General features: G+C 39.5%; 1 protein-coding gene across 4 annotated transcripts in view; it reads left to right on the top strand.

Annotated features, from left to right (window-relative positions):
* The window catches only part of man1a2 (mannosidase, alpha, class 1A, member 2), a 123,766-nt gene that overhangs the window by 50,168 nt on the left and 56,719 nt on the right, over positions 1-16,879 (top strand). For all 4 annotated transcript variants that reach the window (XM_044216115.1, XM_044216118.1, XM_044216117.1 and 1 more), the window contains exon 5: positions 9,090-9,208. In XM_044216115.1, coding sequence (XP_044072050.1) covers positions 9,090-9,208 — 119 coding nt within the window. The remainder of the gene's footprint in view (positions 1-9,089; positions 9,209-16,879) is intronic.

Raw genomic sequence — 16,879 nt, 5'->3', positions numbered from 1 at the left:
AGCAGTCATGGCAGAGAAAACTCCCTTCTCAGTATCCAGTACGCCACATTGATCAAAACTTGCTAGCCAGAATCAAAGTTTGAACACATGGAGAATATTTACATGTGGCATGCTATTAGACGAATTAGGCTCTTATCATTTGAAACATACACAAATGTGTGTCTTAGACAATTATTCCCTTTTTATGGTATTTTCCACGTTATCAGAACCCTCTAAACCCAGTTCAGGCCTTATTTGATCCTGTTAGTGGTAATTGGTATATCTCCAATTTGGATGGGTGAGCCTACTACATTATTTCTAGCTTTGCAGACTTTGGTTGGCACATTTGCAGTGCAAAAAGAGACTGAGGAGACAATTGAATTCTGCTCCCAACAAGACATCAAATTTCCTTCAGAACTCTTCGATTTGGCCCTCCCTTACTCTTTCCTTTCAGATTAAACTTTCAACAGGGCTGTCGGTGCCAAATTGGACAGCAGGAAACAGGAGGATTTGCCTGCTGCTGAGTCCAGCAGGAATGTGCATAAGCCCTTCAAACAGAGTAGAAAAAAGGGGGAAGTTTTATGAAAAACATTACCTTCTAAATTCATACCCACAGGCTTTAGTTTTTTTTTTATTGTCTACCATCTATGTGACCAGATGATGATAAAGACTGGAGTCTACAAAGTAGTGCCACTTAGTAATTGGATCAGTCACTTTGGACCATTACCCACAATGCAGCCCTACATAACTCTGAAGCTGTTAGGATTTCTATTAATATTGATATAACTAGCCTGTTACAGACTCAAGGGAGCTGAGCCATGCTATGAAAAAGGGGTTCGCTTGTTCACCTGGTTGGTCCTCCTACCTGCCTCATGTTTATGTCACCATTGACATAACATGATGCAAATTCAAGAACAGGGCTGGGTGACATATTTATTTAATGCCATGTTATAGTGTGTGAACGTAGATTTACATGCAGTGTTATCACAGTACATTCTGGGACTGTGAGTTACTTCATATATATATATATAGAGAGAGAGAGAATAGCTGAGTTAAAGGGATAATATGATGAACACCAAATCAATTGGTAGACTACAACAGTCATCCATTTTGCAGCTGGACTTTTGGATGTTTTTTTAACATTTTGATATTTATTTGGTTCAGAGTTCTGAATATGCCAGTCAGACGACCTTACTCTGGCTAAGCTGGTAAATGCATTAAACCCCACCTTGTCCTCTCCACTTCATCTCCCACACTTCACAACTTGACCAACTTTCACTGTTCTAGATAGTTTAATCAAAGCAGATCTGGTACATGTAAGGGGAGACACAAATTGGACATTTCAAAGGCTATATTCCAGTAACACAGAGTACAAAAGAAAACAAGAAGGCAATTACTTCCCCAGTTACCAGCTCAAAGCCCACATATTCTCTCTCACAGTTGGGTAGATGGATAATTGAGATTACTTTTTTGGTTTCTTTTTCATTAGGAGGTAAAGAGATGGAGTGCATGACGAAAAGTATTCTTGCTAGAATTCTTTTCCTTGTGTCCTTGTCCTTGACTGTTGCCTTGAAGCAGTATAAGATTTTCAGTTGATGGCGATGCTACTTTACCTTGTTAAAATCCTATATACTATAATTTTTTTACACTATTTTATAGTAACCTTTTGATATATATATAATTAATATATATATAATTAATATATATAGAATTATATCAATAAATATTGTGACGTAAGGTACTCATCAAGGTACTTCTCTTCATCTGTTTGTCTTATTTCTGATTTGCCGTCAGATTAAGAGATATGTAAAATTTATCGGAAGTCAAATTTTCAGAATCTGTTTTTGTTGAATATTTATTTCCCTTTTTAAAAAAAAAAAAAAAAAGCAAACATCTTTTTATCTATTATCTATTTTGGCAGTTTGGGTCATTTAAGCGTGTCAGTTAAGAGTGCAGTGGTTCTCACCAAGACATTTGTGAATCATTGACCCTCATGGTGTTACAATTTATTTATTAGCATTAGCATTTATTATTATTAGCAGCTCTTCTTGCCAAAATAAACTAGGCCAAATCACAGAAGATAATAGTGCCACCAGGTTTATTATATCTGTGCATTCAATGTAAACTCTACAGTGAATAACTATATTTCCCAGTAGATGCACTGTATGCATCCTGTAGAAATATTGTATGAGTATTATGGGGATTTACCCACAGTCCATACAGCCTGTGGATTTGTGCTGTGTGATTCAGTCTAATCCCAGCTTGGCTTGTAGCACTGGCATTTAGTTGCACATATTGTATATAATGTAGGTCTACCAAATATGGCACTGAAATTCAGAACTCAGTTGGGGTAATGCTTCAACTTGGGTTGATGCTTCAACTATTCACATATATTCTTTACACATAGCTTTAACACAAGCTACATGTGTCACAGTTAGCTGAAAAGTTATTAATTTCCTTTTCTTTGTACGGACAAGGGAATGCCATGAAATGACTCTACAGTAAAACCAGTGCAGACTGCAGCCCTTTGGCTCCCTGCCTGGAGACAGACATTCGGGCTGGGGTTTACTCAGGGAGCGCATGTTGAGCGGAAAGCCCAGTCTGACCAGTAACCCTCTGAGGCAGAAAACAGAACACAGCAGATGTTTCAGTCTGGTGCCAAATAAGTTGGTAACCAGTTGTCCACTGCCAGCCAAACTGGTCTGAATTGGCCTCGGGTTGGCTTTGTTTACCGCCGCTAGGCTCATTACAAAACAGGCTGAAATGCCACAGTGGACCTGGAGCAACAGAGGAGGAGGAGATGGGGTTGAAGCCTGCAATACAATTTTTACAAAATTGTGTAGCAGGCTGTGACAGTGAGTGTAAGTACTCTTTAATCTGACAAGGGCTAACATGGCGGAACAAAGGCTTAAAGGTTGGGGCTGAATACAAAAGAACATGGTAATTTTCACTTTTTAGATAAAAGTTGTTTTCATGATTATTAATAATGGTAATTAATCTTTGTGATTTTGAGAACAAAGTAATTTAATATAAGAGCCCAACTGATATATCAAACGACTGATATTGTCAGCTGATTTTGTGTTCTTACAGATGCCTAAAAAGTTGAGATAATGTAGAAACAATGTCAGTTTTACATAATTTTTCCAGCAGACTTCATTGTTTACAGTAATCTGTACCAGCTGAGTTGGCAGAGAAGCTGTTTCATAACCAAATTTGAGGGTTCCCTGTTAAAAAATGGTATATCGCCTGTCAATTTAAAGGGCCACTTCACCCAAATTACTAAAAAAAAGTGTATTTTCTCACTCACCTCTAGTAGTATCTAGTCATGCAGATTGTTTGGTTTCATTTGCCCAGTTTATAAAAGTATTAATAATTCTATAACTAAACTAGGCACTATAAAGATAGTTGTGCTCTTTACTAGAGTCTCTGCTCAACTTTACAATTACAGTTGTGTTGGATGTTACAGTCAGAGAATGTAGGCAGAAGGAAGAGGCGCAAATGTGGAGATGCCAGTGCAGAAGGTTGTGTAGAGGGCATCAGAAGGAGCTCAATAGTAAAGACTAGAGACTGAATAGGATGGAGGAGGTGGGTGAAACAAAACCAGAGAGGCTACTAGATGTAATGTGAATAGAAGAGCGGGAGTCCTAGAAATGCAACAACTCTGGAGCTCAGTCCACCTCAGTGTTTTTGTCAAGTAAAACCTTCACTTCCAGTCTCGCTTCTGAATCTGATCCTGTCGAGACCCCCCCCACACACACACACACACACAAACACACACACGCACACACACACACACACACACACACACACACACACACACACACACACACACACACAAAAAAACAGGGACAAGCACACACATGCATAAACTACAAACGCTCCACATATACATCCAGACACCTTTCCTATACGTTCTAAATTCTTATTTTGTTTATTTCAAAAACAAATGAAATTAGCAACATGCAAAGACTAAACGCACATAAACAACCATCTTCTCTGGCAATCCCCCCCCCGACACACAAACACCTGAGCTCTCCATCATCTCCCACCGACAGTTTACAAGACAAAGAGACTGAATAATGACATCCCGTTTTCTTGCCTTGTGTGAATTCATACCAGAGACCTCTGAAAACCGTCGTCTAATGAAACTGGCATAGGGACAGAGACAGGGAGTGTGAGTGTTTGAGAGGGAGAGATTGGAAGAGGAGAGGGAGACAGGGATGTGTGAGATTGTGATAGATGGAGAGCGGACGTTGGAGAGTGTGAGAGAGTTCAGTTGAGGTAGAAAGAAGGTATGGTGTGAATTAAATCAAAGGAAAAGGGGCGTACGTGCATCTATGTTAAGAGAGGAAGAGAGTTAGATTGAGAGTGTGTGTTAGGGTCTTCAGCTGAGGGTGTCTGTATATGTGCATGAGGCAATAGTGATAATTCCCCAAATAAATAAACCTCATCCTGGCCAATTTGTCTCAGATAAGCAGTGTCTGGCAACCCTAAACCAACCTCTTGGAAGTTCCAATTCAGCTTCATTTGATGCAGTTGGCGTTGTATGAAAGGCTGCACCGCACTCAGATGCAGGGAGGATGGAGGAAAACAGCAGTGAAACAATACAAGCCGAGATATGAAGACAGGTAAAGGCAGGGTTGAGCCAGATTAACAGGAGAAAAAATGAGGTTTAACACGGGGAGAATGCTCAATGAAAGTGAACTGGCAACAGAGAAATGCACCGACTGAAGGGTGAAAGGAGTATTGGTGCATCAGGGTTTGTATGGAACGATCACTGAAAGATTAGGAAAAACACAGCAAGACAGTGATGAATGAGAACAAACAGATGGTTAGGTAGAAGAAGGAGGGGCAGATGAAAAGATGGAGGGTGTGATGGAGCAGAAAGGAAATGGAGAGGGGTGACTGTTCAGGGTGATCACAAGGTTATGTCCAAACATGAAAGTGAGCTGAACTTCGCAAGGTTGGGAAAAACATTCCCCACATAAGTCAGAGAAACATCAGTAAACGGCAAATTGAAATTCTCTTTTGCTTTGAAGTTTTAACTGAAATTACAAATTGGGGAAGGTGATACATTTGATAAATGAGAACCAGGTGTCAGTGGATAAGTTGTTACAGATAGATTTGGTTAATATTAAGAGTAGGCTAAACCACAACCATAAATTGGTTAAGAGCATTTGTAATTTTTGAGGACCTTGCATAACTTTCAGAATATTTTTATTGGCTAAAAATCTCAAAACTGTGTTTAAAGTACTACATGGAAATTCTTATATCCCTACAAACTGACTAAATTGCGCAGAAGTAAGATTCGAGTTTTGACATTTGAAGACTTCCCCATGGGTTCTCAGAAGTTGATGGCCATTTTTTTTTTACACATTTTGTTTTGTTGATATTTCATTGAATAAACAATCTATGAATTGAAAACCCTAACACTGTTTTTTTTTATTAACATTAACAGTATTTCATATCTCTCTGCTCTGAAAGTTCAGTAAACACAACGTCTCTAAATTTCACATCACGCATTTAAAACATCTAACACATAGACTGTGCGAAGCACTAAATGGAAGACATGGCTAAATTACATAATGTCAGTGTCACATTTTCATTTTCTTCATACTGTAGCAGTGATGGTGATTACTCACTGTGGTGTATCATTGTTGTGAACACACAGGAAGCATTGCATTCAGGAGCTGTTACACAAAACCTTGACATCAAAGGAATATTCTCTGACTCATGAACTTTGACAGGCCTCTGTCTTTGCCTCAATGGTGTCACATTGCTATGACTGCCTAAAGCATACCTGTAGGTGATGAAAGTGACAGAAGGGAGGGAGATGGGGGTTGTGTGGTGCACCAGAGGGGCTCTGCTCCACCAACATTCGGGCCAATCTGTCAAGATCCGGCAGGCGGCCAGGGCATCTTGCTATCAGCCCTGCCTGCCTGACTGCAGTGTATTTTCAGAGAAATTTAGAGGTTCTTGTCTATAATGATAATAACACTGCAGCTCCTGCATGAAGCCAGACGCTCTCCTTTTGAATGGAGTCATAGATAAGAAGGGATGGTGGGGAGGCTCAGGAATTCCAGCAGCACACGCTGTAGCTGATATGAAATGAGGAAGGATTTAAAGGGCAGTGCCACTGACTTTTACCAGTGAAATATGCTGTGGCAATATGTTCATCGACCTGAACCAAACACAGCGAGCAGTAGTAGAGGGGGTTCAAGATGATCTGATGAGATCTTGAAACACCTTGCTGCATTGTTTTACATTTTAATGAGATTTCCTTGAATCTGCTGTAACTCCTTAATGCTTTAAGACACTTTTATGTCTACATAATAAATGTGCTAATGCCTTATTAACATTATAACGCTGAGCGATTCTGTCTGTGACTATGAAATGATGCCCAAGAAGTGCTTTAACATGTTTGCCATGTGTCGATTTTCAGCAGTAGTACATTTTCATCTGTAGTAGGGGTGGGCGATGTGGCCACAATCTTCTATCATGGTATATGTAATTTTATAACGTGGTAACAGTATATATCACAATACCAGATTGTTCTGTATATTCAATTAAGAAATGGTTTAAAATGACCATGCAGCGCCATACTTATCACATTTAATAATTTTTCTTCCATAAAAACAAAAACAACTCCTCCTGCTCTGTCTTTATAATTTCACTCTCCAGCTTAGACAAACCAGCTTAGATCAGCATTACTGCCACCAACGGTCACTCTCATGCCACGTGAGCACGTGTTAACCCTGCTGCCCAAATCACATTACCTTGTGAGGCAGCTAGATTTGCGAGATCACGCCAAAATCCAGCCCTGATTTGCTACATAGCCTGCCCTGAATATATAGCGGAGACACTAAGGGATAGCTCCCGCGGTGGAAACGGTATTGCCAAATCTCTACCGGAGGACACATTTCTACCATGGCACAGTATATACCGTTGTGTCGCCCGACCCTAATCTGTAGTCAGAGTAGAATCAAGACAATATAATCAATTAATAATAAATATCCTTACGATAATATAATTAACCTTCACCTGCAATCTGAGTTCTGTGGAGTCTAATTGAAGAACTCAAGTTTTTGGTTAACCTGATGGATATGAACCCATTAAACACCGACATACAGCACTAACTGGCAGCCCATCTGAGATTTTAGGTATTTTTGTGTGGTATTTTTCCTATACTCACTATACAAAGTGCATGCTTCATCATAACCATTAACATGCTGTTAGTTGTTGACTGTAGCTGGGTGGTGTAGTGCAACGCAGCATTCACAGTGACTGCACAGTTGGCTTCTGTACAGATAACCTTCCTGATTGTCACAACATCTGCAGTAATAAGATGAGTATCTCTTTAATTATTGATCTCATTAGCATAACTCTTAATATATCATGATAACTATGTGATGACATGACTCTCTGCTGCAGCGGTGTTTACTCTAATGTGGAAACAAAAACATGCAGGACAATAAAGATGAATAGCACAAAGTGATACATTTGATAAACCTTTTAAAGCAGCATGATGAAATGATTTATATTCACTGTATTCACTTTTCCAGCTAGTGGGCATCACCACAGATAAAGAAAAGTAGAAAACAATATGGATTTAAAAATACTGCTCAGGCTAAAGGACAAAAACGGACTGACCCTGTTTGCATTTTTACTATGGTTAAATCCCCTATCCATAGGGGATGTGATTGTGACAATACCTTCAAAGCCTGCAGTATTTAAAAAGCACAATATTAATGGCCGTGGATTATTAGGAGATAGCAGTCCCAAAGCTGGAGAGTTGCTAACCTCAGCTGTAGTAATATTACAATGATGGACAGTATTAAGAGTGAAGATACAACAGTGAGTAGAACCAACAGTACTTGATGAGTTGCAACTTACTAACTAAAGGGGCGATAAGTATAAGTTTAAAATAAGTATATTTGCAGGGGTTTATGGAATGGTTGATCAATGAGAGTGAAACAGCAGTTACTGTACTTTGCCACTCTCTGACATTTCTGGCTTTCAAAACTGGCTTGTACTCAAATTTGGAGTGCTTGTCTCTCCTATTGACAGAGAACTATGTTACATGAACAAAATCACACGACTTTTTCCACAATATCCAAACCATGACTCAAGCGAATGAGGCAAATAATCATTTTATGATGATATGACACTTTTGATATTTTATCTCTATCGCTAATTAGCTTGATTTCTTAACTTGACCCAATTGTGTCAGTTGCAGACTACTTTAATTAAGGGAATGTACATTGGTTGCGGCACAACAATGTTTTTTGTCGTTCTATTTTGTCCTCCCTCTTGTTCGCCCACTTTCTGTCTACGACCCTGTTTTTGTTCTCTACACTCTCCATATTTCTCTTTTCTTTTCTTTACCTTATACCAATACTTTCTTACTCTTGTTCTCACGACAAACACTGGTCTCCTTATTCACCAGCTCTCTGCTGGTCCTCGGGGATACTGAGAGCATTGGATGGAGGGTAGGGAAGAGGAGAGGAGTGATTTTCTGGTCAGCTGTAACTTAATGAATCATCCCAACACACCACTGTGTCTTCCTCCTCTTTTGTACAGCCATAGAGGAAGGGGAAGAAAGAATATACAAAAATTGAGAGTGGAAGAAACAGAAATAGGACTGGAATGAATGTGTAAGAAGGAGAAACGGGTGATTAGTTCAGAAGGGACTGAACAGATGAATTTACAGTATGTGCTCAGTGTTCATACGGTCACCTCATGTCACAGCGCCTAATACTGGTCGGGGATAACATTGCAAAGATTTCATTGCTTGGAAGAATGTATGGAATCTTTCTGTATGGAATTTGCATTTGCTTCCTGTGTTTGCATGGGTGTGTCTTTGATGGACGTGCAGCTAATGCCAAGTTTTAATTGCATATATTAAAATTCATCAGAAAAAATTCTTATTTTTCAATGCAACAAATGTCTTAGTTTCTTCTTCACAAATTAGGCCCATTGTGTTTTGTGATTCATTTGTTTTCCACTCATACTTCCCAGAGGTGCAAGGTTTTTTATGAAGCAGATTGTTTATTGCGTGACTAGACAAATTAATCCAATTTTCCTATTTGTTTTACCATTGTCTTGTGCAGGCAATTCCCAACTAGGGGCGACCATTGTGGATGCCTTAGACACCCTCTACATCATGGGTCTACACGATGAGTTCAAGGACGGCCAGGAGTGGATCGAACAGAATCTGGACTTTGGCGTGGTGTGTACCTACCTTCCTTTTATACACACATAAATGTATTGAACAATTATTGAAAAATAACAACATGCACAGGAATTCTTTAGATTTGAGGTTCTGTTCTGTTGATGGTCCAAATACTGAATGTTCCCACTCTGGACAAACTGCACTAGAGTTTGAAGAGGACAGAGATTCACATTTTAATAAATCTCGGTCTCACTTGAGTGGCACTGAGATTTGCTGTTGCTGCTTGGCTAATTTAACCTCCCGTAAGGACTGAACACTTTATAGTTTGATTACCTGCTCCTGGTGTGAAAACACACTTTGAAGAAAGACTTTAGGAATCAAAAATAATAATTTCTTATCGAGGTCAATAGCAAAATGCTTAATTTTGAGCCATGGCTGATAAATTAGCACTGAGTATATAATAAGAGAGACACCATATTGTCACCAATGAGCTGACCTGGATGAGTCTAATCCTATCAAAATACAAAGTGAAGCTGCACCTAAATCACTATTTGTACGTCATTCTCTTGCAATGCTATCTGTATAGGTCAAAATTATTGTTTTGATTTGGATTTTAAAAAATCAATCACCTACATTTTCACCTAAGTATATGTTTCTCTTGTCATCGGTGTGACACACACGCAACCCTTTCTTGGGTTCCCTTTCTCACGATTTTTTTTAAGGTTGCACAATTACTTGTGCGTGTGGTGTTGCTACAAAGAAGCATCATATAATATATTCATATTTTCAGTATTGGCAAGTTTCCTTATATTTAGAATACCTTATATAACAACACTTAATTTCAAACAGTTATTATTTCAGTGCTACCTCTTTTGATTCCCTGCTCAGTGTCTGTACACTCATTACCATCATCATCAATTCAATTCATTTGAATTCAATGGGGCTTTACTGGCATGGAAAATAGACGTTGCCAAAGCAAGTGTGAAATAAAAACATATACATATAACAGAAGAAATGCACTATTAAAATATATACAGATAAGTAAGATAATAAGTGAAAACTATATAAACTAACATTTTCATCCCTCATCTTTCTGTCTATTTTACATTCCCTTCTCTCTCCTCACACTCTTCTGTTAACGACCTCCTCTTTTCTGTCTCTCTGCAGCTCTCCTCATTTATTTCTCTGTTTCAGTCGTCCTCTCCCATTACCAGCTTCCTTCTCCTCTGTTTTACCTGTCAGTCACCTCCATCCACCCTTCTGTTATTTTTTTACTGTGTTCCCTGCATGCTCTTACCACCCTTGTCTTGCCTTACCTTTTTATTATCCATTTTTTTCTTCCGTATTTTGTCTTTACTGTCACTCTTTCCCTCTGTTTTATAACCTCTTTGTAGTCTCTGGACTTGACCAGTTTATTGTCTTCAATCTCGCCTCTTTCATTACATTTGACAATCACAATTTTTATCTGTCCCTTTATCCATCATCTGCCATGTCTATCACTTATTTTTATCCAGCTGACCCTCTGTCAAGCTTCCTATTTAATTTTTCCTTTATCCTTGCCTTTTTTCCTCCATAATTTTCACTGTTCTTTTGCATTTATTTCTTGCCCTGTATCTTCTAACCCTTCACTATCCCTCTTTGTCCACCCCTCCATCATTCTTCAGCCTGTTTTCTGTCTTCTGTCTACTTGTTACCAAATTTCATCATGTCTTTCTCTCCTGCCATTTATTTTTTCTTTCTATCCTTCAGTTGGTTTACTCACTTTTATTCACACCTAACTAGGCTTCTTGTCATTTATTTGTACACCTGTCATTGCTCTCATTCTGTCTTCTATCCTTTCACTATCCTTACAAATCCCCCATCCTTTGCTGTATGTTATCTCTTATCGTTTCTTCCCTTTTTTTCTCTGCTTTCCCATTATGGCCAATCTGTCATCCCTCCTGTCTTCCCCTTTTCTCAGATCTGTCTCCCATTAATTTCCCTTTAAATCATTATTCTGTCCATGCCTTCTCCTTTCTCAGCCTCCTCTCTTTTTTTCCCCTCACTTTCTGTCTGCTCCAATGTCTGACGCCCGAGCTTGTTAGTCCCCCTACTGAGGCAATCACAGGGTAGCTAGCAGGTAGGCAGAGGGGATCTAACAGTCTGACACTTGGAGGGCTAATTAACCTCAGGATCAATGTGGTGGAGCAGTGGAAAGAGGGATACGGGAAGAAATTGGGTCTGAAGAGATGGAGGGTAGAGAACAGACAAGGCAGTAAGAGAAATGTGGAGGAAGAGGCATTGGGGATAGAGAAAGAGAGGGAGGAAAGAAAGAGAAAGAGGGAGACTAGTGAAGATCAATCACAGACTGGGGAGGTAGGGGATTGGATGGATAGACCAAGAAAGAGAAGCAGGAAGAAAGATCAGCAGTGAAGACAGATTGAGGGGGTTACAAATGGGCAGTGGAGATGGCTATGAGAAGGAGGACAGAAATAGAGGAAAAGAAAAGGCAATTTGGTAAGGTGAAAGAGAGGGGTCAATTGAACCTTTGAACCCCAGACTCTTTCGTTTTCCTCCCATTATTGAAAAGCTTTTAAAAGAATCACTTACTGAGAAATGCCATCAGTTTGCAAAAAGGTTTTATACAATTTGAAATTGTTCGAGGTTTCTGCCTGTATGTTTTTGCCTAGACCATTTGAAGTAGTTTGCCTTGTGGTCCAGCAGAAGGTGTTGACCTATCAGTAAACTAAGCTAATAAATTAAAATGGAAGAGGACACTAGCGAGCAAAGCCGTGCTGATTGGTTAATCACCACACCGAAGGATCTGAGAAGCAGTGTGTGCAAGTATTTTGGGTTCTACACGGTAGATGGCAAAATTTAGTTAGCTGACTTTGTTAAAAGCAGCTGCCTTACTCTATGACGACAACAAATCTCAGAGCTCACCTGCTAGCTACAAACAAGTGAGGCAGCGGAGGCACCAAAAACGAGTGGAGTATTATCAACTGTACAACCTCATCTGACAATATGAGATTCGTGCCTCATGAAAAAGGTGGAGAATTATAAAATGTCTAACAAATGCAATAACAATGACAGGAATATGAGACAATGAGGAAACATTTGCAAATGTGTTTGAATTGAGTAATAAGAATCAGAGGCAGGAGAGAAGAGGAGAAGCCCTTTAGTTACACAGGCGGAGGATGGAGAGGAGAGATTAGAGGGTGGAGAGGGAGGAGAAGAGACGAGAGGATGAGACTTGAAGCTCCTGTTAATGAGCGAGGGAAGAAGGGAGGTGTGTTGCTATGTTTTCATTAACGGCTTGGTTTGATGCTCTTATACCTGCATGCATTTGGCAAAGGATTCAGGCATTAGCTTCCAGCTACTGTAACATGAAAGGTTAAGATAGCTTAGGCTGAATCTTAGCAATATGGCCATGGCATTACTCTGGCTTTTGCTCAGGCCTTTTACAAAACAGGTAATTCCCCGGCTCATAGGGAGCAATATTTTTCAAGCCTGCAGTGGCCTGGCAGCATAATTGGCAGCAAAAGTGTTATTAAGTTTGGCCCTTGTGAAAATCAAAGATTTGTTTAACCCAAAGGCTGCAGCCACACCCAGCCTCTCTAGTCAGAGCTCTGAGGCAGAAATAAGGGCATAGTCTGGATTTCCATTTAGGAGATTAAAGACGTCACTTTTAGTGAAGTTTTATCACTCACCTGTGCATGCATATATGAGTGTCTGTCACTGGACAGTTTGGGTTATAATTTTACAGCTCACCTTTGTGAGCTTTCCAACCTGTATGATTGCCTGACCGCTTGTCTTTCTTGACCCGTCTGACTTTTTATTAGTGATGATGCTTTGTTCCCAGAGCCCAAATGTTACCATGACCAATAGAAACCAAGATCCAAGTTGTAATAAACTGGAATTATGCTTTAAGCAAACTCCTAGTGAAATTCAAGACATTTACTCTACACAAGCCAGCGACCACTGTTGTGAGACATTTCAGCTACAGTAAAAAGGTGTAAGGTCCTCAAAGTTTGTGTCTGTGAATGTGAGAGTATGAGTGCGAGGTTTTAACAAAATTTTCCTTAGCTCGATCTCGCATAAATGCAATAAAGTACATGTTGTCTGTTGTCAAGTTTTCAAGTGTGTGTCAAATAGTCCGTGTTTAAACTCATAATTTTCTGGCTCTCACATGCTTTTAACAAATGTATGCACATTTTTATTGTGTGTGTCACACCCTCCCTCCACCACCTCTCAATTCAGCCACCCACCTACCACCACCACATCCACCAGCTCCACAAGTAATGAATGATTAAGTAGCTGCCATGTCAGGTTGAGCCAAGCAGTGAGTCATTGTTGGAGTCTCCAGTGTCCTGGTGGGGCCCCCGCACTGCAGCTTGCCCTCAGATGATGGATGTGTTGGCGTGAGGTCTGCATCCCATCACCAGGCTCAAAGATCCACCAAATTAATGGACTCTGTTAACTGACGCATTAATAACCCTGGTTAAATTGAGGATTTGATCGGAGACTATGCAGCAGAGACGGAGAGATAAATTAATGCTAGCTGTCAAAGAGTACGTTCCAGTCCAGTTTGATTAACCAGATTTAATTATAAAGGAGCAAGAGTTCCTGTGTCAAATTTTTTTTATTGCAGTTTAGATAATGAAAACGTCAGCACTTAAATGTTAAATGTGACACTGTGTTCTTTCAGACATGAAGAAAAGCAGAGCTGTCTTTCACAGTCTTTTGGAGAAGCAAAAAAAAAAAGGACCCATAAGTTAAATTCTGCTATGTATTTTTCATGACACTGCTGAGCTTTAATGGTCCCACACGGTGAAAGCTGTCGTGTTTGTCGGGATTAAACGCCCCCTCTCCCATCCTTTCCTCTTCCTCCTTAGCCTTTTGCTGAAGGTGAAAGACATTTGAGTGACTTCCCCAGCTCTGTGTGTTCCTCTCTCTTGTCACCTGGAGTTTCAAGTCATTGCAGAATTTAATATTTTAGCCGAGTTACATTGGATGACATGTTATTCTATTGTTTGCCTTCAAACTTCAAAGACTATCATCACCTTTTTTCATGCTTAAGTGAAAGCTATGTGCCAAACCGTGTGTCAGGCTTCATACTGTGAATGGGGAAAAAAAAAAAAAAAGTAATCATGTTAAATGTATGCAGCGCCTTTCACTTATTCAATAGGCTTTTGTGTTCAAGTACAACTTTCTATTGTGAAAATGCAAGACAGATGCAGGATATACTGCATCAAACAGAAGGGAATAACACCGCTCTATGAAGGATGAATGCTGAAGGGTTTTTTTTTTGGATTATTTTCTCAATTGTTTGGCCTGTAAAATGTCATAGAATGGTATAAAATGCTCATTCCAATTTCCCAAAGCCCAAGGTAATGTCTTCAAATGTCATGTTCTGTCTGACCAACAGTCCAAAACCCAAAGATTTTACCATCGTAGACAACTATTGAAACCAGCAAATATTAACATTTGAGAAGCTGGAACCAGATAATTTTGGCATGACTCAAAACGATTAATTCATTATTAAAATTGTTGCTGATTACATTTCTGATTCACACTCTTACCAAGGTGAATTATAAAAGGATAAGCTTCAAATGATGCTTCAAATGATGAAAATTTGTAACTAGTAGTAAGGAGAGCAATAGTCAGAGCCGCAACTAAAATATCCCTGTGAGTGTGGACCCCAGGAAGCGGCACTTTTACAGTAATCAGAAGAAACAGGATCCATTTAAAATAAACAATAGTGATTATCTATGACAGGAAACTGCATAAAAAGAAATGTCTCATCAGATGGGTTGACATATTTCTTTTTATACTGATGCGTGGTGGATATTAATAGAGAAAGTAGAAAAGGTTGGAAAGTGGATGTAATTCACAGGGGAGAGCGACTACAGTATGTCATTAAGAGCTATCTTATGATAGAAAATCAGAGAAGGAAGTGACTCTGCTGTCCTATTTTGTAGTTTCAGAACAAAACAATTAATTTAAATCAAAACTTCTATTCTTGTGCTGCCCTCATGCGTCATTGCACAACCTATGCGATTCCTTGCTGTCCTATCCGTGTTCACTGCAGGCATTTTTAAATCAGGGCTGTTTTATAGCTCTTCTGCCCATTGGGGTAAGCTACACTTGTAAATGGCTAACAAGTAAGGCTGACTGATAGACACAGAGTTAGATAGATGGATGCTGCCAAACAAAGCTGGCCTTGAGCTCTATGAAAGTTTCCCATCCTTTCATCACTCAGTTCAACATCCACTCAGTGCTGCATCCACCCCATGAGTAGCAGCCCCTGTTGCTTCGCTGCATGCTTCCTATTGTGCTATTTCTCTTTCATTCTTAAGATTAATTGTGAGCAAAAAAAATTAAGTTGTTTCACTTTGACATCATTAGATATTAAAAGGAATTCAATGTGACTTGTCTCCCAGTACGCACTTGTAAGTTGAATAGAGGTTTTTATACCGATGTTGAAATGAATGGTGGTTGAAAAGTGTCTGGCCGTCCATTGCTGCTACATGCATCATTTAAAAAATCCAGGCCTAAATATCTTGTAATATATATCTGTAATCAGTTTAATGTAGCTCTTTAAAGCGACAGTTCAATCAAAAATACATATTTTTCCTCTTTATTTCTGGAAAGAGACATTGCTGTTGTGGTTTTCAAATGTATTTTTTTGGCACTTTGAGCACAGCCGAGTGCCATATAGTCCCATTATATTAAAAAAATGCAGACATCTCTACGGCTGATATCTCCAAAACTCTGTAACTCACACCAAAACAATCTAGATGGATAAATAGCACTACAGGTAAGAGGAAAAGCATATATTTTAGATTTTGGGGTGAACTGTCCCTTTAATATGATTATTTGCCCGCTATAATATAGTGTGAACATTTTGTACTGGGTTCATTATTGAGACAATTAGGCATCGTTTTATGGAACATATGCTAATTTTGCTCCACCTTTTCAATTTCAAGACAGAACCCTCTGCAGTATGAATTTAAGATAAATATAAGATAAATGCATATGTAATTATTTGTAATGACCTTTATAGCAAATTCAAAAAGTATGCAAACAAAAGACTTGAGGAGGAAACAATAAAGCAGGAACAGTTGAGATAACCACTCAGGGGTCTTGGACAAAGTGGGATCTACTCAAGATTAAAAAAATGGAGGTGGAGTGGTGGAGATGAGAGCCACTCTTTACCTCATTCCTTTTACAGTCAGTATTCGACACTCTCTCCTTGCCAGCACTACTGCACACATGGGATCTGAGGGGAGGACCCAGCTGTAAGTGACACTGGTACATTATCACACGTTCTGACAGTGTGCAAAACCATTTTAATTCTAAGGTCAATTGTAGGTGCCGCTACACTCTTGCTGTCTTTTGCTGTCACTAGAGTGAAAGGCAGAAAAAGGTGACCAGTTTATTAAGATGCAGGTAGAGCAGTCCCCTTTGATTCAGGAGGGGGTCAGACCTGTTATGACTAAGAGGCCAAAATACAAAAACGGCTCACAGATCATGAGATAAGAGGTTCTACGTTGGAAGGAAGCTCCAATTTCCACACATGCTCTACGCCTAGACATAATGCTGTGATCCCCAGTAGATAAAAAAACAACTTTCTAGTGGAAATAATACTCCTGCAGGAGGAGGGTTGCCCAGAAGACTGGCCGTTCCCCATATAGTTCTATTGCAAAGGCTGCCCAGCAGCAGCAATATGACAATTTATGACAGTTC

Source organism: Siniperca chuatsi, linkage group LG12, assembly GCF_020085105.1.
Source record: "Siniperca chuatsi isolate FFG_IHB_CAS linkage group LG12, ASM2008510v1, whole genome shotgun sequence".
Lineage (NCBI taxonomy): Eukaryota > Metazoa > Chordata > Actinopteri > Centrarchiformes > Sinipercidae > Siniperca > Siniperca chuatsi.
The sequence above is the reverse complement of the archived record's forward strand: the minus strand, read 5'-3'. Positions and strand labels throughout refer to the sequence as shown.